This window comes from Alosa sapidissima, chromosome 9, assembly GCF_018492685.1.
Source record: "Alosa sapidissima isolate fAloSap1 chromosome 9, fAloSap1.pri, whole genome shotgun sequence".
Taxonomy (NCBI): domain Eukaryota; kingdom Metazoa; phylum Chordata; class Actinopteri; order Clupeiformes; family Clupeidae; genus Alosa; species Alosa sapidissima.
In genome coordinates, this window is record NC_055965.1 from 33069194 (window position 1) to 33093838 (window position 24645).

At 42.3% G+C, this 24645-nt stretch overlaps 3 protein-coding genes across 2 annotated transcripts in view; all 3 read left to right on the plus strand.

Annotated features, from left to right (window-relative positions):
* The window catches only part of LOC121718854 (zinc finger protein 665-like), a 1212449-nt gene that overhangs the window by 356720 nt on the left and 831084 nt on the right, over window positions 1-24645 (plus strand).
* The window catches only part of LOC121718796 (NACHT, LRR and PYD domains-containing protein 3-like), an 800724-nt gene that overhangs the window by 304299 nt on the left and 471780 nt on the right, over window positions 1-24645 (plus strand). The window lies entirely within an intron of this gene.
* Window positions 1-24645, plus strand: part of LOC121718792 (protein NLRC5-like) — a 787595-nt gene that overhangs the window by 205702 nt on the left and 557248 nt on the right. The window contains exon 4 of the mRNA XM_042103972.1: window positions 8893-9006. Within this exon, the coding sequence (XP_041959906.1) occupies window positions 8893-9006 (114 nt within the window). The remainder of the gene's footprint in view (window positions 1-8892; window positions 9007-24645) is intronic.

Sequence of the window (24645 nt, forward strand, 5' to 3'; positions counted from 1 at the left end):
TGTCCAGGATTTATTTCAATTAATCTATAAGTTAACAAATGTTATGAGGATTGATTTTCATGATTGACTGTAACAACATTGAAGCTCCAATTGAGAGCTGCAGCTGCATGCTACTGAAGAGAATATGGAGGACCAAAGATGACAGGATAAATGAATTAATAAATTAGATATGGGGGCAGCCGTGGCCTCCCCCAGCCGTGGACACACTTACATGTTCAGGTACACACACACACACACACACATGTTCAGATGCACGCACACACACACACACACACACACACACACACTTACATGTCCAGGTACACACACACACACACACACACCCACAGGGAGAGCTTAAACACACTTAGACAGGTACACACACACACACACACACACACACACACACACACACACACACACAAACACACACACACACACTCACATACACACACACACACACACTTACATGTTCAGGTACACACACACACACACACACACACACACACACACACACACACACAAGTGACAGTCCAACTTAAGAAATTGCGCAGCAATAAAGCAGCTGGGCCTGACAGACTGTGCCCAAGGTTACTCAAGGCCTGTGCTGCTGAACTGGGGGAACCACTGAAGCACATCTTCAATTTGAGCCTACGCCTTGGACAAGTTCCAACACTGTCGAAGACATCATGTCTCACCCCTGTCCCTAAGAAGCCACACCCTAGTGAGCTTAATGAATACAGACCTGTCGCTCTTACATCACATGTGATGAAGACAATGGAGCGATTGGTCTTAGGCATGCTCAGACCCCAGGTACGCCATGCCTAAGACCAATCTGACACTGTGATCTGCAGCACCGGAGCGCCACAGGGAACTGTGCTCTCTCCAGTCCTGTTCACCCTGTACACATCTGACTTCTGCTACAACACCGAGTCATGCCACATGCAGAAGTTTTCTGATGATACTGCAATTGTGGGGTGTATCAGGAACGGGCAGGAGGAGGAGTACAGGAGCCTGGTGGAGGACTTTGTGCAATGGTGCAAACTCAATCATCTTCAACTTAACACTTCAAAGACCAAGGAGATGGTGGCGGATTTCCGCATGTCTAAGCCCACTCTGCTACCAGTTCACATTGATGGGGTCAATGTGGAGGTGGTTAGCACCTACAAGTATCTGGGTCTCCACCTGGACAATAAACTGGACTGGTCAGCCAACACTGATGCACTCTACAAGAAAGGGCAGAGCAGGCTGTACTTCCTGAGGAGGCTGCGGTCCTTCAATGTGTGCAGTAAGCTCCTCAGGATGTTCTACCAGTCTGTTGTTGCCAGCGTCCTCTTCTATGCAGTAGTATGCTGGGGTGGAAGCACAAGGAAGAAGGATGTGGGGCGAATTGACAGGCTGGTAAGGAAAGCTGGCTCTGTAGTGGGAGCTGAACTGGAGTGTATCACTTCACTATCTGACAAAAGGACCCTGAACAAACTGATCAACATCTTGGACAATGAGTGTCACCCACTCCACAGCACTATTGTTAAACAGAAGAGCCTGATCAGCTGGAGACTTTGCTCACTGCCTTGCACAACTGACAGACTGAGAAAGTCATTTGTCATTTGGCCATTGAACTGTTCAATGCCTCACTTAAGGGAAGAGGAGAGATAGACTTCTCTGCATAGTCTGTCTGCCTCTTCATCCCCTCCATGTTTGGTACTGCCTGTCCACTAGCCACTTGTACCACTGTCTTTATGCCTCACTGTTTGCGTGCTATATTAGCACATTAGCACATATGCATAACCCCCCCCTCCATGCCACAGCCGAACTGTGGCCACACTTATACATTTTCTTAAATAGTTAAATATATAGATATATAGACTTTCCTTTACTTTATTTCTGCATTGTTGCACTGTTGACTTACTCATTTGCACTATCACCATGACCACTATCACCATTGCACTACCACCATTACACTCATTCACACAGAGCACCTTAGAGCACCTTACCATACCTTACTATGCACAGAGAATCACAGGCTCAGTCCCTGCCTCAGTCATTGCAAGCGCCTCTGATTTATTAATCACCACTATGTGGATACTGTTTTTAGAATTGATTTAGATTAAGTGTTAGTATAATTTGTAATTTTGTTATTTGTATTTTAGTATATTTTTATATATTGTATTAAGTGTTAGTATAATTTGTATTTTAGTATATTTAGCATATTCTTTATCTTCTACTGTCCTTACTGCTTAGTTGTGTTTTTATATTATATACTTTAATTACTCTTCTGCTGTTAAAGAATGTGTTTGTCTTGTATGTATGCTGCTGAGACCTTGAATTTCCCCTGGGGATCAATAAAGTATCTATCTATCCATCTATCTACACACACACATACACATGTTCAGATGCGCACACACACACACACACACACACACACAGGGAGAGCTTAAACACACTTAGACAGGTACACACACACACACAGTCTCTAGAATTGTAGGTCAGAATGTAAACTGGGCCACAGATGGTAAGCACAATTGCATTAACTTAAAACTATCTAGTCGAGTATAACCTAAAACTAGCTTAATTAAAATGCCACAGCCCATACTGATTTTTCCTTTTAGAATATAGATATTAAGAGAATAAATCATTATGCAAATACTTTTACTTTTAATACTTAAAGTACATTTAAAAGCAGGTACTTTTTACTTTTACTTAAGTAGGGTTGTCATTGTGGTACTTTTACTTTTACTAAAGTAAATATTTCTCTGTGTATTTGTACTTTTACTTAAGTACTGAGGTTCAGTACTTCCTCCACCACTGCCTACATCACATCAATAACAGAGTGGTCCAAACCTCTCACCAACATCACATCAGTAACAGAGTGGTCCAAACCTCTCACCTACATCACATCAATAACAGAGTGGTCCAAACCTCTCACCATCATAACATCACATAACAAAGTGGTCCAAACCTCTCACCATCATAACATCACATAACAGAGTGGTCCAAACCTCTCACCAACATCACATCACATAACAGAGTGGTCCAAACCGTCATGTTCCTCAGCTCTCTCTGCTGGTTCCCTCTCAGTATGGGGGGGTCAAACACTGCTGCTGCACCCAGAGATCTCCAACATGGCTGCTAACTCATGAACACGGTGGCTACCTGCTAACCTGCTAACTGACCCATGGAGCCCATCTCCCAGCAGTCACTCCCATGGAGGTCAACTCTGATGAAACTACTCCTCTGAGAGGTCTCCAACATGGCTGCTAACTCATGAACACGGTGGCTACCTGCTAACGTGCTAACTGACCCATGGAGCCCATCTCCCAGCAGTCACTCCCATGGATGTCAACTCTGATGAAACTACTCAGCCACTTTTCACTCAGAGAGAGCATGTGCTATAGTGCTGCTGCTGACACCTGAACTATAAGGAGGCTGGAAACCCATGTTGGCCCAGACTAGACAGAACCACCAGTGTGTAAGATTTGTGCGTTATAAATTAACTGACCCTGACTGACCTTGCCTGAACCGATTGGTTTATGAAGACAAGTTGGCCAGCATCACAGAATCCATCATCTTGGACTGGTGGTTTGGATTTGTTTGCCTCTGTATTGCTTCTACAGTATCCCATGTTTGGCCTTCACTACTGGATTGTACTGAGGAATTTTTCAGGTTAATTGTGTAAAATCCCCCCTCCTACCTACTCTACACCTATGCATTGTACTGTGTCTTTAAGGAAACAACCGCAACACTAAAGGATGGGCTTTAGTGAAATATGCGTATGAAATCTAACAAGCTTTCCATTTCTTGTTGGTATACCAATCAAGATATCTCAGAAATAGAACAGATGGTTGAGATTTCTCCTGTAAATATTGTGACCCTGATGGTGAAGCCGGTTCTCATAACTAAATCAGGGCTGTGCAGGTAGCCCATGCTGTGCTGAGGTCAGTGTTGTGTGTCTTGGGCAGTTTATCCAATAGCACCAGAGGACAAAGGCTGACTCCACATCAGCATGGTACCTCATGTAGTCCCTCTGGTATCAGTGTATCCCACCTTTGAGTTCTGTGCTCATGATAACAGTTAGGGAGGTGCTTGTAGACAACAGCATGATCAAGTCTGTAAAACAGTTACTAAGCTCCACTGGGACACTGGGCTCCATTTCAAAGACTTCAACAACAGGGTCTGGTGTCAGATTCCTACTCGTATGTATGTAGTTCTCATCATAATGGGATCTTTCTAAAAGACAGACTCTAGCCTGTCATTGAGCTAAGATGTTATCTTGGTCTGATTAGTGAAGTATGATTCTGGTGACTTGACTAAATAACATCAACTTAATGTTGCGCTATACTTAATTAAGCAATAAGCCCCAAGAGGCCGTATGTTACGCTGATTCTACAAACGCTAAGGGGCGTTGTTAGGCACGATGCGCTAGCAGATAACATCTTAGCTCAATGACATGCAGACTCTTGCCTATCTTTTAGAAAGATCCCATTATGATGATAATTACATACATATGAGTAGGAATCTGACACCAGACCCTTTGGCTTATTGCTTTTCTAAAACTGTTACCAGTGGTCGACATTACTTGAGTACATTTACTCAATTACTGTACTTAAGTCGCTTTTTCATGTATCTGTACTTTACCTCAGTATTTAAATTTTGTTAAATGTTTTACTTTTACTCCAGTACATTTCAAGGCCAAATATCTTACTTTTTACTCCACTACATTTTGTGACAACTGAAGTTCCTTTAGGAAAAAAGACTGTCCAAATAAATGTGTACTTAGATGTATATTTTCTATTAAGAGAGCTAGGCTTTAAATAATGGTCTTGCCTAGATGTTATTGTCATATCTACTATTTACCGTACCTTGTTGTCCCCTTTTCACAATATTGATGTTACCTCAACTAGCCTCTTGACGCCATAGAGCAAATGATAGACAATGATAGACAATCTGACACTATCAAACACAAAAGGGAACATCTTGATTTGGTCCGGAAGTGTAAAGCATTCAACAAAGAAAAATGTGGTTACTTTGAAGTATCTACGATAAGATATCACATTAGTTTGTTTTTAGTTCTTTCTTGAATTTCCCCTTGAGGATCAATAAAGTATCTATCTACCTATCTATCTATCTATCTATCTATCTATATATCTATCGCAATTATTAGCTGATTTTGTCCTTGAATGGAGGAGAAAGGCTCAATGACTGCATGTCTGTGCCGAATTATTTCAACAATAGTAAATGCAACTGTATTAATCATAATACATTTCAGGACTTTTACTTTCGATAGTTAAGTACATTTGAAGGCAAGTACTTTTGTACTTCCACTCAAGTGGAAATGTAAAAGGAGGACTTTTACTTTTACTGGAGTAACATTTGACCATGTGTATGTCTACTTTCACTCAAGTACAGGATTTGTGTACTTTGTCCACCACTGACCGGTACTATAAATACCTGGCAAAGTTTCATAAAGTAAATGTAGAGCAACTAGAAATATAAGTTATTCCTAGATAATCATCCTTTCACTCAAACGGTGGTTACACTCACAGTCACTCCGACAAGAAGGGTCACACGAGAGGCAAACATCCATAAACAGTAAATAAAGGCAAAGACACACACAATAACCCGCCCAAAGTTATCCTGGAACCCCAGCTGCAGTGCATTGTGGGAGCCCGTAGCTCTAGTCCAACACAGCGACAAACCATTCACCTAAAAGGTGGTCACACTCACACCGACAAGAAGGGTCACACGAGGCAAAACTAAAGAGGGATTCACGCTACACTAAAAAACATCCATAAACAGTAAACAAAGGCAAAGGCAGACACAATACCCCCCCCAAAGTCCTCCCGGAACCCTAGAAGCAGTGCATTGTGGGAGCGAGTAGCTGTAGTCCAAGACACTGACGTCACAATATGTAAATAAACGTTCCCGTAAGAGTTGGAACCGTATCTATTGACATACTGAATGTACAGTAAATATGTAATGTATGTAAGTCACTTTGGATGAAAAAATGAATAAATGTAAATCTTCTAACTTTCTGAGGTGGGCAAGGGGGCCCATTTCACTTCCCTATCCCAGAACCCTCCCACTGTTAAAAAGCTTAATACACCCCTGGGGCCGTATTCACAAAGAATTTTAAGGCTAAAAGTAGCTCATAAGTGGCGAATTTAGGAGCAACTCCTAAAAATAATGGGCGTGTCACTCCTAACTTTAGGACTCCTAATTTTTTTCACTAAAAGTAATTCACAAAGCATTTTAGACCTAAAAGTAGCACCTAAGTCTGGGACAGCCTAAAAGAAGTCGAGAGGACTCCTAACTCACTAAGACCTATTCACAAACAGTTTTTTGTGGCATTTCACGTTGCGATGTTTTGAAATGGGTATGCGCAACAGGAGCTTCCAATCGCGAGGGAACAATTTTACATTGTAGGCATAAAAGGGATGCTATAACGCCACCAACAACAACCAAAACTACTCATTGTCAACATGTAAATTAAATGTAACGTTTCATTGTGAATCAAATTAAAATGTTCTCCTCTTTGCAAACGTAGGCATATGGTGACAGATTAATTTAATAATGTTGCAAAGATAGCCTAGCCTACTGCATCAATCCGTAGGCCTATGTTTTATTAGGCTACTAGGCTATTTGTTTTGCCTTACTCTTTATTCATTTAGGCTAGGCCTTTTTATTCAGTTATTCATCATCTTCCGTCCTTCGCACTACTTGTGTAGCGCACGCATTCTCAGACCTGTCACCTGTTACTCATCATCGTAAGGAAGGTGTTTGGAATCATTCCCGCGTTACAATCATCAGCCAATCAAGGTGGTCACTTCAGTCAAGCTCGTGCATGAGTAATGACATCATCCATAGCAACGAAGACTCACTCTTAGTTTAGGAGTTGTCATTTTTCCTTACTAAGAGTAGGTCTGAAAGGCTTTGTGAATAACTTTTAAGAGAAAACTCCTAGCTAAAATCTTTTAGTGCGATTTAGGAGTACTCCTAGTGGTAAGATAAAAGGCTTTGTGAATACGGCCCCTGGTATATAAGATATTTCACAGTTTGGGTGTGTGGTTTTGTGAATTGTATTAAGTATTTTGATAAAACGAGCCTAGTTTGCAAAATTGTGTTTTAGCAATTGGAAACAAACTGTATTTGTCACGTTCCCAGTGGTGTAGTTTGAGGGTTTAAGTGACGCCACGTCTTCAAGTGTTGGCTCTTATACAAATCTAAGTAAGTCAACCCTAGTCTGGAAAGAATTTACATGGTTTGTTGGCACAAAACCGATATGTTTCAGTTTTTCTCAATTGCTTTGACCTGCTTAAAGAAACTGTTTGGTATTCATTAACACCTTCTTTGCACAGCAGAAGTTATCTCTTGCAAATGTGCTCACACATTTTCATTTCAGTTCTCATACCTTTTTGCAAATCAGATAACACAGATTATTTATTCAAAGACCCCAAACTCTTTTGATTTCCCTGTGCTAAACAAACAGAAAGCATCTATTCACAGGTGGTAGATTCCTTGCGTAAGTCTGAATCTCTGATACACCTGTGTGAATCTCCTCAATCAGCAATCATTCATTATCCATAAGAGACACAATGTCTGTTCAGTGTTGCTATTTGCAAGTGTGGATCTAAGGCACATTTAGAGAATGTACTGTATTGCCTATAGTTCAGGGGTCTCAAACACCCGGCCCGCGGGCCAAATCCGGCCTGCGTCCGGCCCAATTCCGGCCCGCGACGTATGTCAAAATAATAATGTAATCCGGCCCTTGAGACTTTTTAATTGCGACAAACAACGATACTGATTAAAATAGACGATAGTTCCAAGTACGGTGACAAATCTCATTTGTACTCTGCTCCACTATGTGCTAGATATCCAGAGCTTCATTGAAACCCAAAATCGCTGCGCAAAGTTTTCAGGAAATACTTGTAGGCTATTAGCGAGAAACACAAAGACTTGCATTTGTAATGACGCGGAAGCGATGCAGGCCATAGTGTTGCAGAAATTGAAGCAGAAATTAAGCAGAAATAGGCCTACACCAAATGTTGAAAAACGTTTACGTGTGATGAAGTCTTAGGTAGGCTATGTTATTCACCTATTTTAAATATGAAGGAGAATATCCTTTTGGAGATAATGATCGATCGTCTATTGAATGGAGGTGCGTCTGCGTGACGGTGTCCACTAAGCATACTATGTAACGTGGAGTCAGAGTTGACACAAGCATTCCCCTCACCTCCTTTTCCGCCTGTGTGGGTCCTTTGATTCCTGTGTGGAGGGGAGTCTAACAAACGTCTAGTCTGGTTCTAGTCTCGTTTGAACCATCGTTGGTGTATTTGTCTCATTCATATGAATTCATATTTGTGTTCTGACTGTTTCCACATAGTGAGACACACACTCTGAGATGTATATTCGTCTTACTCATGTGAATTCATATTTGTGTTGTGACTGTTTCCACATAGTGAGACACACACTCTGAGATGAGTGAAGAGGCCGAGGGGGCTGCAGGTCACAGGAGACCAGAGTCTGCACTACACAGCTGTGTAACCATGGAGACTGACCAGGATACTGTTAGCATGAACAAAGCATCAACACGGACCAGTGCAGGGTGGGTACAGAGTGATCACACACACACACACACAGAACACACACACACACACACACACAAAGAGTAAGAGTAAATAACTGAAACCCAGTTGCTCCACCTCTATGGAACAGACCATAGAAACATGCATACAAATAGGTGGTAGCAGGAGACTATTCCCTAAACGCTGGTAAAGCGAGTTCTGTGTGTGAGTGATACTGTAAGTCATTAATGTTGACGTGTGTGTGTGTGTGTAAGAGGAGATGTGACATTATCTTTGAACACATTGAGTAATTTGTGTTGAGTTCATATCTTGTGTCTCTTTTTGTTTGCAGAGCACACACACACAGACCTCCATCTCCAGTGCCCAGCTGTGTCTCCATGAAGAGTGATAAGTCCATGAAGGATATGCCCAAATTCAGCAGTGGACAAGTCCCATCAGGACTAAAGTGAGTTTAGACAGATATGAGGTCTTGCAAGGAGATACGCACACACACACAGAAAACATGTAGAACTGTATGGCCCTATAATGTAATTGACATACAGTAAGTTGCTTTGGACGAAAGTGTCTGGGAATTAGGGGTGCATTCTGCTTTTTGACAGTGTGAACACTTTGAATCTACACAGTTTTCTATTCTATGATTTAAAGGGATGTGTTGTCTGTGAGTGTGAGTGGATGCTAGCCTAGGCTGATGCAATCGCGTCAAGACAAATCTGATTGGCCAATACACATTGAAAATAAATGAACATTTTATTAAATTATTAAAATTATCCCTTTCTTCATCCCACACCCCAAACATGTCATACAAAATGTCGTGGAACAGAAACAACAACCAGAGATTTTCATAAGCTATCATTTTATTGTCATCGCAGTTTTAAAGCTTCGCCACCAGGGGGTGCTGCAGCGCCACTGAATAACAACACACTACGGGGAAAAAACACAGTACATTTCCCCCTATTTCGACAGATATTTCTTGCACTGTCTCTGGCACTTTTAGCCCTGGGCACGTCCTCATTGTTTTGTTCTGTAGACAGAGAGAGAGAAAGAGACAGACAGAGAGAGAGAGAAGAAAATTAATTTGATTGTCTAATTCCATGTCTCTGTAGTGAGCTAGGTACTGATCTGACTCAGGATCAGTCCAGATGTGGAGTGTGTGAGCAGGTACTGAGGGACCCAGTCATCACCACCTGTGGACACAGTTTCTGCAGGCAGTGCATCAGCAGCTACTGGGAGCAGCCTGGACCACAAGGAGACCAGGCCTGTCCCCAGTGTGGAAAGACATGCAGAACCCAACCTCCTCTACAGCCTCCTCTGGATGAACACACAGATATGAGCACACAGGGTGAACACACAGGCCTGATCAACAGCAGAAGACACCTGCACACTGAACATACACCAGGAAAAAAGAGGGAACTAGGTGAGTACACATTTTGGCTTTTTAGACATTTTCTTGATTGTATCTGTTATGTAATGATAATAAACAGAGTAATTACATTTATTGCAAAATATTAATGATTACAGTCCTATTTTACACATAGTTAATACCAGTGATGGGCAGTAACGCGTTACTGTAATCCAATTACTTTTTTCAAGTAACGATTAATGTGAGGGATTACAATTGCAAAAACAGTAATTAGATTACTTTTACTTTCCTGCAAGCAGCCTGCGTTGCTGCGTTACTAAACCGTGATTTTGCCATAGACAGTAAAAGAATTTTGGATTTTGCCATATGGATTTTGTAAGACTAACTCGTGACAATGATGTAGGCTATAGCTGCACGATATAGATGTAAACAACAGACACACGTGTGCAAGACATGGAGTGCAGGAGAGAGCGCGTACATGGAGCATTTAAAGGGGTGGTTCAGGATTTTGGACATAGGACCTCATTTCCAAGTAAGCAAGTGTGATATTTATCAGTGGAGACCGTTTTCAACACGTTTCATCCAGTCCTTTTAATTGCAGAGTTCGCAGGTGCTAGGCTAGCGCAAGTCAACGGTATGTGCTAGCCTGCCACTAAAGACAGTCTTATCCACTCCAAAGTACACCTGAGGCAAATTCCAGACAATCGATGTAAATGGTAAAATCCTGAACCACCCCTTTAATTCATTGCAGTTCAGACATTAAGAAAAAAACATTAACGCTGTACACTCTTCGTGGGAAGAAAAATGTTGTCTACAGCGAAAAATTCCACCTCAAATCTGAGCAAGCACCTAGCAAGCCGGCACAGGAATGTGAAACTCATTGAGACACCCCCAGATTCCGACATGCTGCAGCAACAGGTGAAAATAGAGGACGTCGCGGGTTCCCTGTAGCCCTGTATCCAAATATATCGCTAAGATAGGCCAGCTTCAAGAAATGTTCATTAGTGAACGTGCTTGCAGATTCAAACATGCGCTCACGCTGCCTTGACATGAGCGCTTCCCTATGAATAACACAGTGCGTCCATTGCGCATCGGGTGCTACCTGGGCCTAGGCTACAGATAAAAAAAATAAATAAAAAAAACTCCTGTTTTTCGCGCCCTACCTGGCATGTCTCCGCGACCCAGTAGAGAAACGCTGGTTTAAGGGAAACAAACTATTGAAGACTTCAACACTCACCAGCCCCATTACAAAAAGGCAAAGACCACATTATATTTTTGCCCATTTTCCAAATCACAGTGAATGCAGCCAGAATATTATAATGCCCTGGCTCCTGTTATAACGGGCCAGTAGGCTACAGGCAGGCCCGGAGTGGGTAATCGGGAGAATCGGGAGAATTCCCGGTGGGCCGCTTCACTTTTGGGCCGGTCGAAGGAAAAATATTGACATTTGCCACGTTAATCTATCTTCTCTTAAAGTTGGCTACACACGTTCGCATTCTATGCCTAACACCACAGCCTCTGCATGGGTTGTTCTCCCCTCCCAAGAGTTAATTGGTTGGGTCCATATACTGTAGCCCGTCTTTTCTAAAAAGTTTTCTCAGATACCAGCCGGGCCGGCCCTACCGTAGTGATAAGCGTCAGGGAGGATGGATGGTAGAAAGAGGCCATGAGGGACTGAAAAGGCCAGGGCCCAGTTTCCCGATAACGACGGAGACACGCTCTTAAGAGGGATGCACGACCACATAAAGACCTCAGGATACTTCGGTTTGGCTTTAGGGACCCTCTACTCACTACCACGTAAGTGTAATGTTGTTTGGAACTGTAGAAGAGGTATAAAAATAGCGTTTTGTAGCGGCGAAATAATATGCCCTCACTTCCACGCTAATGAGTTTTGACTAAAAACGGTAACATCGAACTTCCTCAAAACACATCCGAATGACATGATTTGGATGTCAACTCAACGTAGGTACTCCCAATCATCCGTAAATTGATCTAAAGTGCATTTTACTCCAGATAATTCCTTTAATGCAGCATGTTGGTATTTCATTGAATATATTGTACAATGCTGTAAAATATTGGGCTATGCTTCCTAATATGTTGCTGGAAAACAGAAATATGTGTGTTTAATTTACAATGGCACATTATGTATTTATTTATTATTATATCTGCAGCACCAGCTGATTTTAACTCTGCTGAAGAGGATATATTTAGAACTTGTCATTATTTCAATACATTTGACAATTTTAAGCTTGACCTACCACTTTCTTAGAGCGATGAGGGACAGGTGGGGCTCGAAAAGGCCCCCTTGATCAAAGTGGAGAATGAAAGAAAAAGTTTGAGAACCACTGCCTTAAACTAAGCATTTACATGAAGCACAGTAGCCTATGCCGATTGAAACACATTCCACTCAGATAGGTGCTACCAGGCTCATACGGGCTATCACTTTTAATTGCAAACAGAAAATGTCTAGCTAGCTGTTTATACCAACTTAATATCATGACTATTAGCAATATAGTGCCAAATGTGGAGTTTGTGGACTAGCCATAGGCTTATATTTGAATGGAGCTGATCATTATGAGAGTTGTGTAGATGCTCTTAAAGTGACAGCGCACCATTTATAAATGAGTTAAACTGCATCAAATTAGTAGTATTTCTTAAGAAATATTTTAAACTAACAGTTCTGCTTTGGGCACCAAAATAGCCAGCAGCGGCACTGCACACACACAGTTCAAACACATACTCTTCTTGACATTAGAACAGCCTAAATGTGGCATGCAACAGCATTTTCTGTTTTGGTAAATGCATTACTCCTCTCTGCACTGCAACTGTTAAAAGATGTAAATGTTAATAGAGACTTTGGTTTTAATATTTTTTTTTGCTGTATTTTATTTACATCTATTCGAATGAAGGAGTATACACACCAAAAAGTTAAGATTGAAACTAATAAAACCATAGACTGTATATATAGAACTGGACAGTGTGCCGTCTGTTAAGAGTGATGCGAGCGCTAGTCCAGAGCCCCCTGGTGGCTGGTTGCAGTACAATGTGTAACTCCGCCCATCCCCATGTATTTCAATGGCCAAGTAGCCAACTTTCCGTGTCACTTTTCTCCCCTAAAACTATTTTTGTATCTACAACTTTTTATTCGAAAAAATAGTTTTGAAGATGCTTCAATACACACAATTTTTCTTTTCTCGCTGAAATTATTTTTTTTAATGTTATATTAACAAATCTAAAAAGGGCGTGTTTACACCTATGATTGACAGCTGGCTGGCTGCAGACACGACGCTTTGTCCATTATGTTTTAACGTCTAGGCTGCAGACACTACCACGTCATCGCTCACTTATTTTAACGACACCTGATTTCGACACAATCTAACCTAAATAAGAGTTGCTGTTATTATCATTAGGCTATATCTTATCACAGTCTGACTAAATACAAAATTGATAGTCATACATTGTGTAGTTGTTTGTAAGAGACATCGTTGTTAGTTGTGACAGATTCTTTGTGAAAAAACATATGTGATGTTCTTTCGTAGATGCTAAGTATATTAGCTCATAGCATGCTACATCATGCTAGCATTAGCCAGTTGATAGGTAAAGTAAAAGGGCTCTGCTATATTGAAGTGACGTTAGCCATAGTCACCATCATTTACAGTCCTACTTGTTTCAAATGGTTTAACGTAACCAGTGATTGCCGCCATCATCGTTGCAACTTCATTTGAATACACTTAAGTCATTGGAGAAGGCGATGTTAAGTTTCATTAACGTTAACTCTTGCTTAGTTTTGCGAATGCCAATAAACGCCACCTAGCCTGCTAGGTCAACCTCGGTATGCCCATTTATGAATCAGCCCGACAAATAACGTTACTTGTGTTTTAGTGAACACATTATTGGACCATAGCTTAACGTGAGGAGGGATTCAAAGTTACAAATGCTTAGTATGCTCAGAACAGCGGTATCTGAAAATGCGTTAAGGTATCGTTGTTACCTGCGATTGCACTGCTGGAGAAGCATTTTGCATTGGTATGATTTGATCAGGTCTTGCCAGTGATGTGTAATCCTCCCGTAGACGTACATCATTTCAAAATAATACGTCTAAATTGAAAACTGTGACATCTCATTGATATATGTCTCTCTCAATATGTCTGTAATCGTATGCCTCTACCACAGGCTTGCTAGTCAGAGAGGGTGCTCCATTATAAATCAAAAATGTAATATTGCAGCCTTCATGTCAGCTGTAAAAATATGAGAACATGGACCTACTACATCAGGATACTCTAAACATAAACTAAACATTTTACACAAAATCAGGAAGCTACTTTGCTGTTCAGTGTGTGATGTGTTTAAAGTGGTACTACGTTTAAAGAAACATTTTTATTCTTTGTTTCAAGTGCACAAGAAAATACCACATTATGATGATGGTTATGGTTACCCTTAACAAATACAAAACAATATAATACATAAAACAGGGATCAATCAATAGCCTAATGAAATAAACAATGAAAATGAGGGGGGAAAGCAATAATAAATAATAATGCCCATTCAATCAATAATATAATAACAATAACATGGTAAGACTACATTAAGGAGAATATCAATAATAAACAAATGTCAAATTAATCAACAGCCTATAATGAAAATAAAACAGTACTACTGCATACAAACCATAATGTATAAGAAGTGCTTAAAAGACCAAAAACTATCACAAGAACGAAGAGCACTGGGCAACTCATTCCACCAACATGGAACCACTGAGGAAAAGAGTCTTGAATTTGACCTAGCGTTTAAGACTGGTTGACACAACAGACGCTCATCAGAAGACCGCAGTGGGTGGTTGGGGATGTATATCTTGATCATTGAATTAAAATAACAAGGAGCAGATCCAGTCAGTGTCCTATAGGCCAAAGTGAGAGATTTAAATTTAATTCTGGCTACTGTAGGGAGCCAATGGAGAGTAACTAGGAGAGGAGTTACGATGTGTCCTGTTTGGCTGATTGAAGACCGGTCATGTTGCAACATTCTGAATGATATATCCCACAAAATAAATTAAAAAAAAACATTCAATATTGATTTAGTATCAACCAATAATTATTCTGATAATACTGATCCTGCTCAGTTCATCGACCAGGTGACAGAAGTACGAGGATTTAATGACCCACAGAAGGAAGAGTACTTCAAGAAGAGAATTAGTGATAAGAGTCAGGCCAACAGAATCATCTCCCACATTAAGGCATCTAGGAGTCTCCACATCATGTGCCACATTCCTGTCTTCTGTTGGATTGCAGCCACTGTACTTCAGCAGATGCTGGAAAAGAAAAACATCAAAGACATTCCCAAAACACTGACTGGGATGTTCATACAATTCTTGCTCATCCAGACCACAAGAAAGGATATTAATATTCTTGTAACGTCTACATCTTTGTGTAGACTACAGTTAAATACTTAAATACCTTAATATGGTATAGTCTACGTGATACACAGGACTACACAGTAAACCCATTTAAAAAGCATCATCTCAACATACCCATTTAAAATAGGCAAGGATACGTATTCAATAACATTTGGGGTTGCTCACAGTATACCCACCACTGCAACTAACTAACTACACTACACCACTGGTTAAATGGCGCATTGCAATTTACAATTTGTGTGAGTTCAGGGGCATACAGAAAGTTTGGGTGACATCAATAAAGAAAATAGAAACAAAGGGATGTGTACAGCCTCAAGTATGAATGATGTCACATTAACAGAAGGTTCAGAGCAGCGGCAGACCTTTCTTGGTGCCACGCAAGTTATTGAAAGTCATGTGTTTTCAGAACGTAGTGGTGCTGTGCAATGTCCCATGTATAAGGGGCTTCAGGTTGATCCAGTGACGGTGGGTGATGTCAGGGAGATGGATGTCAGGGGACTTGGAGAAAGGAGGAGGACATGCCACCTCAGACCACCCCAGCCAAACCACTTCACGTAGGCATTCCCTTGCTTGCAGACTAATGTAGACCATGGAGACCACCTTGCCGCCACCTCCAGTACATTCAGCCATCTTACCTGCAAAAAGGAAAGTTACAATAAAGTTAGTCAGACAATTTTACAACATTACAAAGCATCTAATCAGGCACTCAACACCACTAGTAATACCAATTAATTAAATATATGTGTGCAATAAACTTCACAGCCTACCTAATGTTAACTACACATTTAAATATGCGGTGGGAATGTTATTAACTTGCGTCAGCTTGAAAAATAACGTTATCAGTATGACTGATCATGGACGTTAGATGACAAACTAAGGTCTTTCTCAAATGTTCACCGTTATCCCTGGGAAGTGACTGGTTCTTGGCGTAGTGTTTAATGCAGGGGTTTCATTTATCAATCATTCACTTATGCGGTCTACAACTACCGACCTACCATCACAGAAGTAGCTCTAACAGAGGTGTCTGTCGTTAACGTTAGAAAAAATGCAACGCTGGCAAACTGGCTAGTACATTAACATGACGGGTTGATGAGGTCCATGCTTCACATTACGTTAACGTTAACTTGCGTTGCTTTATCACATCATACCGTTGCTTTATCACATCATATACTGTACTGACTGTCTAGTGTTATTAATCCCCATGTACAGTCAATGGTTACTCCATGTGGAGATGGCATACATTAAGATTGAGATATTTGAAAACAGCAACAACTAATAAAACCAAGTATATCATGCATCGACTGTTACGGGAGCTGTGTGCTAATCTTCACTTCAACGACTAACTTAGCCTCCCGTTGACGGTAACGTTAATGTAGCTGCTAACGTTAGCATGTAATTCGCTGTCCGTATTTCTGTTGTTAGCTCATTAGTATTCACCATACTAAATTGTCACAGTCTATAATCAACTTAATAAGCTCTCTTAGACGTATTTAAGAACAACAATAGACAAAAAAAAACTTTTCAGTTGATACGCAACACTTACCAGACAAGAACAAACCGATTGTTGTTTGTACTGTTTAACTCACAGCCGCAAAATTCATCCAGCCAGCTAGCCTTCGGCGCCGAGTCGACTTGCGTTGTGGGAAGGAGAAGGGGGCGGGTTTCACTTGACAAGGGGCGTGTTTAACTCGCTGAGTGGCAACTGAGTGGGCGTGCCTGACCGCGACTCCTCTTCACTGCGCATGCTTTAACTTCTGCTGCGCAGCCGCACTTCAAATTGGTTGCAAATTTTCCAAGATGGCGTCGCCTCGGCGGCTTCAATTCCATAGAACACTGCTGAATGCAACCACACTGTCCAGTTCTATATATACAGTCTATGAATAAAACCAAGTTTTAAAAAAGCGTATTCAGGTTGTGTATAGCTAGTGTGTTTTTGTAAAGTAACTAAGTAAAGTAATTAGTAAAGTAACTAATTACTTTTGAAAATAAGTAATCAGTAAAGTAACTAGATTACTTTCTTGGATAAGTAATCAGTAATCAGTAACTAATTACTTTTTCCAAGTAACTTGACCAACACTGGTTAATACTCATGAATAGTTTCAGTATTTTTAAAAAAATATTTTTTCCGAGACAGACACAAATAGATAAAACATGTTGATGTATCAAGTTGGAATACCTGTTGGTGTATTGGGTACTTTTAGGACTCTTATTAAATTGAACATTCACCCTCCATTTTCTCACTGAAGTGTAATATTATGAAATCGCTGCTCTCTCCCTTGGAATGTTCGTACCCAGACATTTCAATGCAAAATGGGTGATCATTACTACCTGTAATGTGTAACTAAAGTGCCCGACTGAGGATGTCCTGAAATATCGCCTCTCATGATAACTCATGGAATGCGTCTTGTCCAATCAGAAATTATTAAATAGTTCAACAGGACCTAACTGTCTTTATTGACTTGTCATTTGTAAACAGACGAGGACCTGAGAAGAGTTATAAAGAATCACAAAGCCAGTCTGAAGAGGAGGTTTGAGAATATACCTGAAGGCATCATCAAACAAGGAGCTGAGATTCTCCTCAATGAGATCTACACAGAGCTCTACATCACAGAGGGAGAGAGTGAAGGGGTGAATAAGGAACATGAGGTTTGGCAGGTAGAGTCAGCATCCAGATCTCAATCCACAGAAGACACACCAATCAACTACAATGACATCTTCAAGCCCTTAGCTGGACAGGAGAAGCACATCAGAACTGTGATGACCAAAGGTGTTGCTGGAATTGGAAAAACAGTCTCAGTGCAAAAGTTCATTCTTGATTGGACAGATGGAGTAGCAAATCAGGATGTAGATTTTATGTTCCCCCTTTCTTTCCGGATGCTGAATTTAGTCAGGGGTGATCAGTACAGTCTTCACAGGCTCCTGCTTGAATTCCACCCTGAGCTGAAGGAGCTGAATGATGGTGAAAGATACAAAGACTGTCAGGTTGTGTTCATCTTTGACGGTTTGGATGAGAGTCGGTTGACTCTGGATCTGGAACAGAACAGTAAGTTGGCTGATGTAAAACAAACATCATCAGTGGATGTTCTGATGACGAGCCTCATTCAGGGAACTCTGCTTCCCTCTGCACTCATCTGGATAACCTCACGACCAGCAGCAGCCAGTCAGATTCCTGCTCAGTTCATCGACCAGGTGACAGAAGTACGAGGATTTAATGACCCACAGAAGGAAGAGTACTTCAAGAAGAGAATTAGTGATAAGAGTCAGGCCAACAGAATCATCTCCCACATTAAGGCATCTAGGAGTCTCCACATCATGTGCCACATTCCTGTCTTCTGTTGGATTGCAGCCACTGTACTTCAGCAGATGCTGGAAAAGAAAAACATCAAAGACATTCCCAAAACACTGACTGGGATGTTCATACAATTCTTGCTCATCCAGACCACAAGAAAGGATCAGAAGTATCAAGAAAGCCAAGAAACAGATAAGAAGAGGCTCTTGGAATCACAGAAAAAAATACTACTGAAGCTGGCAGAACTGGCTTTCAAGAATCTAGAAGATGGCAACCTCATGTTTTATGATGAAGACCTGAGAGAGTCTGGCATTGATGTCAGTGAAGCCTCAGTTTACTCTGGCATGTGCACCGAGATCTTCAAGGAAGAATCTGTGTTTCACCAGAGGAAGGTCTACTGCTTTGTGCATCTGAGTGTCCAGGAGTTTCTGGCAGCTGTGTTTGTGTTTCACTCATATTTAGCGAAGAACCTTGAGACATTGAAAACCCTCTTCAGTGATGAGCGTAGACATGAAGTCAATCCATCAATGTTATATTCTTTTCAATCAGCACTACGATTAAAACCTCAGGATGACTTGCATGTTTTACTTAAGAGTGCAGTTGATAAGGCTTTGGAGAGCCAGAACGGACACCTGGATCTCTTCCTTCGCTTCCTCATGGGTATTTCTGTGGAGAGCAATCACATACTTCTGCAAGGTCTACTGAGCAACACACACAACAGCTCTGATAGTATTAAGGAAACATGTCAGTACATGAAGAAGCTCAACAGGGAAGGTCTCTCTCCTGAACGATGCATCAATCTTTTCCACTGCTTGCTTGAAATGAATGATGATTCCATGCACAAAGAAATTCAGAAATACCTGTCATCACCAAAGAAAATCAAACAGAAGTTGTCTCCTGCCCACTGTTCAGCACTGGCCCACATACTTCTGATGTCTGAGGAGGTGCTGGATGAGTTTGAGCTAAAGAAATACAACACATCAGATGAGGGTCGCAGGAGACTGCTCCCAGCTGTGAGGTGCTGCAGAAAGGCACGGTGAGTTTCTGATGGAGAGACTGTGCTAACTATAGTGACTAAATAATGTTGCAGTCATTGCTGTCTATTGCTGATGTAGCCCGACAGTACAAAACATTAAGATACCTCGATTCAAAAGTAAAGGTTATCCTATCCACCCTAAAACGGTTGACCAGCTGAAGGTATGTTTTCGGTAGGCCCGTGCAGTAATCCATCCCTGGGGAGAGGGGAGGAATATTGCACAACTAATGCAATTAGTAGGCTAAAGTCAGTCACTGTCAGTCACCCTCACACTGCCCAGGGTGTCATACAAGCTAGGACCGCTACTGCCTCTTGAATTGTCATTGTGTAAAAGAGTGAATGTGAGGCAAAAAATGTGTAAAGCTCTTTGAGTGCTCGAAGGAGTGAAACACACTAAATGTCATTTACCATTTAAAAAAAACTGAACCTAAATTGGGTCCTTCATAGCATTAACTCTCAAGCAAGCTGTGCATTGTTAAACATTTAGCAAGTGCAGACTTGATGTGACATAACGGATAAACATAGGCCACTGCTATCGTGTGTCATATTATTTACCGATAGGTCAATACCAGCCAAGTCTCTGAAAAATCCTTCTTATTAAGTTTTTGAACCTTCGACATTATTGGTCTGTAAATTGTCTGACATTTGTGTCAGTCAATATTTCTCATGAGATATCTTTTGAGTTTTGTAGTACCTTGGCTATGTGTTTTGTGCATACTATAGTTAGCTAAGTTATGCTAGCTCTCGTTGGTATTTCCAGAGAATGTCTAAAAAGAACTTGAACTCTCGGGAAACTTCCTTCCTTTGGTTCCATGTGGGGGCGCTCGCGGGCGAGTGCAGAATGAATGGATGTCAATGGAGCTATACCCCTCAAAATCCACTTCTCGGGATATAATTTTTTGTCTAATAATCTGATTGTTGCATTCGAAAGGGGAGGCAAAGAAAATACACACTGCTGAACATTATATTTTTTTAAAGTCGCTTATAAAGCCTTTCAAAAATGTCAGTGACATCATTCATTAGCAGAATGGTAGCGTGTTATGGGCAACGATGACCTAGCCTGGGTGTTCCCATGCTGCCTTGCGCGCGATTTGATTCACGCTGCTAAGGCAGCCTGGAGACCATGGAGCAAATTTTCGCCTGAGATAGGGAACCAATCACAGAACAGGTGGGAAAGCAAGACGATGATGAGCTATGCACAGACACATTTGATAGACATCCGTGGCACCCAATAAACGGATCTGGGCATTTTTTTCAAATATGAGAAAATGAACGTTTGGTTCCCAGACCACGTCTCATTGAGAAGTGGTGGCGCTAGCCAGGCTAACGATGACCCAACCTGTAAAAAATCAAGGAAAGGATATTCAAATATTCGTTCATTTAACTTTTGTCCTATAATCCATATTGAACTTGCAGAAATTACAATACAATCGGTCACAAATTTAACCGTCTAGCTCCATAGACCCCCATTCATGTTGCACTCGCCCGCTATCACCCCCAGTGGAACTCTGGTGGAACTGCAACCAAATTCGGTACAATGGGGCTTAATAGGGAGTGAACAGGCTCTCCGTAGACGGGCTCTGGTATTCCGAAGGCTAATTACTAGCAATCCCTGTGTGTTGAAGCTGTGTTGTTAGCAGCATTAGCTAATTGTGTTGTATTGCATATGTAATGTTATGTGAAATGCATATGCATCTTTTTCTGTATTCTTTTACAGTTTTACATGATGACAATGTATCATGTAAATAATGATGTATGTTGAAAGTGAAGCATTGTTGTAAACGTCAGTAAACACAAGAAGTCAAGCCTTTTTTATTTATTGGAAAGCTTCTGACAAACACACAGGGTTTAGAAGGACAATTTTATTCCAATTAGATGTTATCTAGCAGTCTAGTTCTACCTGCTAGTGACACAGTACGAGGGCAGCATAGTGTGTATGTGAATGATCTGTGTAGCCTACTGTCATTATAGGGGGATAATATCTCTTGAGTATGTTGATTTAATGGGGCACTGTTTAAACAGTATCCCTTCCATTTATCCATCTCTAATGTTTTTATCTTCTCATGTTGTTCTGTAGACTTGCTGAATGCAAACTCTTAGAGAACTCCTGGAAAATTGTGGCTACTGTTCTACAGTCACCAAACTCCCTGATACAGCTGGACCTGAGTGACAATGACCTGGGAGATTCTGGAGTTCAGCTTCTCGCTAAGGGACTGTCTAGTCCCCACTGCAAACTCCAGACATTAAGGTTGGTGTAAGGCCATGCATTTCCTGACATGTTTGTTTACTTATTTCTGTAGTTAGTAATACACTACAATGACAGGGAAATTAGAATTCTACCAGAAAGACTCAGTAGACAGAATAGAATCAGTTAACAATTTAATTAGTAAAGGAACGGCTTGGATGCAAGCATGATAGAGTCCTGAATAGGTAACAGTCTTTGGCGTAGGCCCCGTCTCGGATCCGTCCAGCGATGAGCGGATCTCGTCTCCTGCCGATGGATGAAGGCAGGGGCGGGGAGCCTACCCCCAAAAGGATGAGTGATGCCCGCCAGGGCGGTGACTCAGTAATCTGGTTCTGAGAGGAGCAGAGACATTAGTATACATACAAGATGAATTAAACAGCATGACTGGGCCGGGGTGAAGACGTTGTGCCAGGACGCCGACAGAATTTTAAAGTAGCTAGGTGTTAACCGTAAACCTAGGGTTGTAGTGGGGCCCGCAGCATGCTTTCGCTTTAGTGGGATTTAGAAGCTTGACGAGCTGGGCAACCAGCGTCTAGGGCAATCTAGACCAACGTGACGGCCGGGCGACCGGCATCCAGGGCAACCTGGACCGAACTGGGCAACCAGCGTCTAGGGCAACCTAGACGAGCGTCACGAGCCGGGCAACCGGCGTACGACGCGACCTGAACCATGAGCTGGGCAACCAGCGTCTAGGGCAACCTAGACAGACATGACGGCCGGGCAACCAGCATCCAGGGCCACCTGGACCAAACTGGGCAACCAGCGTCTAGGGCAACCTAGACGAGCGTCATGAGCCGGGCAACCGGCGTCCAAGGCAACCTGGACAGTGAGCTGGGCAACCAGCGTCTAGGGCAACCTAGACCAACGTGACGGCCGGGCGACCGGCATCCAGGGCAACCTGGACCGAACTGGGAAACCAGCGTCTAGGGCAATCTAGACGAGCGTCACGAGCCGGGCAACCGGCGTACGGTGCGACCTGAACCATGAGCTGGTCAACCAGCGTATAGGGCAACCTAGACCGATGTGATGGCCGGGTGACCGGCATCCAGGGCAACCTGGACCAAACTGGGCAACCAGTGTCTAGGGCAACCTAGACGTGCATCACGAGCCGGGCGACCGGCGAGAAGTGACCTGAACCATAAGCGTCGAACGAGCTGGGCAACCAGTGAAAAGGGCAACATGCCCATGGCTAAATCACCACAAGCTACCGGCATGCTGGGCCCCAATATGTTTCAGCGATTAGTGCAAGGCGAATGCCAGAATTTAACCACCGCCACCAGGATTTGTGAAGGTAAAATGAGGTACCAGAGTTAACATGGGAGAGCAACTTCTGAGCATCGAAAATGTCAAGAGGAGTTAGTTTGATGCATCCTGATGGATGACGTGGATAGCCCTTTTTGGCCGGCAGTCTTGGCTGCGCCGATGCGGAAAGAGTGAGAAGTGAACCTCTTTGAAGAGAGGTTACATTTAAGCAGCACGTTAGCTAGATGGCTGCTGAAAATCAGGTAAAGTGTGAGCCGTAGTTTAAGGTAGTGAACGGGGACCAGGGAAGCAAAACATGGTTAGGGTTAAAAGGTTAAACATGATGTACTCAGGATCAATGCAGGGGAATAGAGCTTGTGGTTGCAGATGCTTGGGACCAGAGCAATGGGTTAGTTGATATGGGTGCTTGAGTATATTCGCATCGAAGTCATGTGGTTTAATATTTAGGATAGATAAGCATTATGACTAGTTTTGTAGAAGACTAGTGCTTGTGAAGCCAGATGTGTGTTCTGGTTCGATAGCTCACCTGCAGCGGCTAGAGTGAGATGAATGCATTGAGCTGCAGACCCAAGGCCAAGATGGATGCGTGTGAGCTACACCTTAGCACCTGCTCTTGGAAAGCCCCCCAAAATAAGATGAGCAGCATCAGTAATGCGAGGGAAGCATGACCTTGCGACGTAGACAAAGGACTTCAGGACAATTCATGCCTGTATGTGACAGGAGGAAGAACATATGTAACTGAAATATGACGAGACAACGAACAGATGAGTGCTGGGGTACCACCATGGTACTTATGCATCTCAGAGTGCAGAGGAGCTCTGAGAATGACTTAACGCGAGCTCGCTATACCAGCTGCACCACTGTGGCAGGATAGGACACTTTAGAACTGGCTGCTGGAGAGACAATGAGTAAAGGTAGCAATGAGGAGAGAATAAGCAATACATATCGCCCAACTGGATGCAGAAATTATATTAGTCATGCGCCAAGCACTGGCCCCTGAGTGAGTGGAGGGGTGTGCATTCACGTGACATTCCATGTGGCCAGGACATTTTTAATCAAAGCGACTGACAATGTACCCTGGGAATCCAGAGTTCTCACGGAAGCGTTTGCTCAGGGAGAGACTGGAGTCTGGCAAGGAGTATGATGCACATAACTTTTGCCCCTTGCATCGCGGGGAACCAATATCTGTGTAGCTGATATAGCGGGCCAGAGGCGATCTAAACAGATGACAGACGAAGTGTCATCCAATTGCGTCGAAGTCCGGTATCAGGCAGTTAACATTGACCGTATAGCGGTATCCTGAACCATGAGCTGGGCAACCAGCGTCCAGGGCAACCCAGACAGACATGACGGCCGGGCAACCGGCATCCAGGGCCACCTGGACCAAACTGGGCAACCAGCGTCTAGGGCAACCTAGACCAACGTGACGGCAAACAGGTTAAAGCTAAAACAATTCTCCCACAATGCCAGTGCAATTA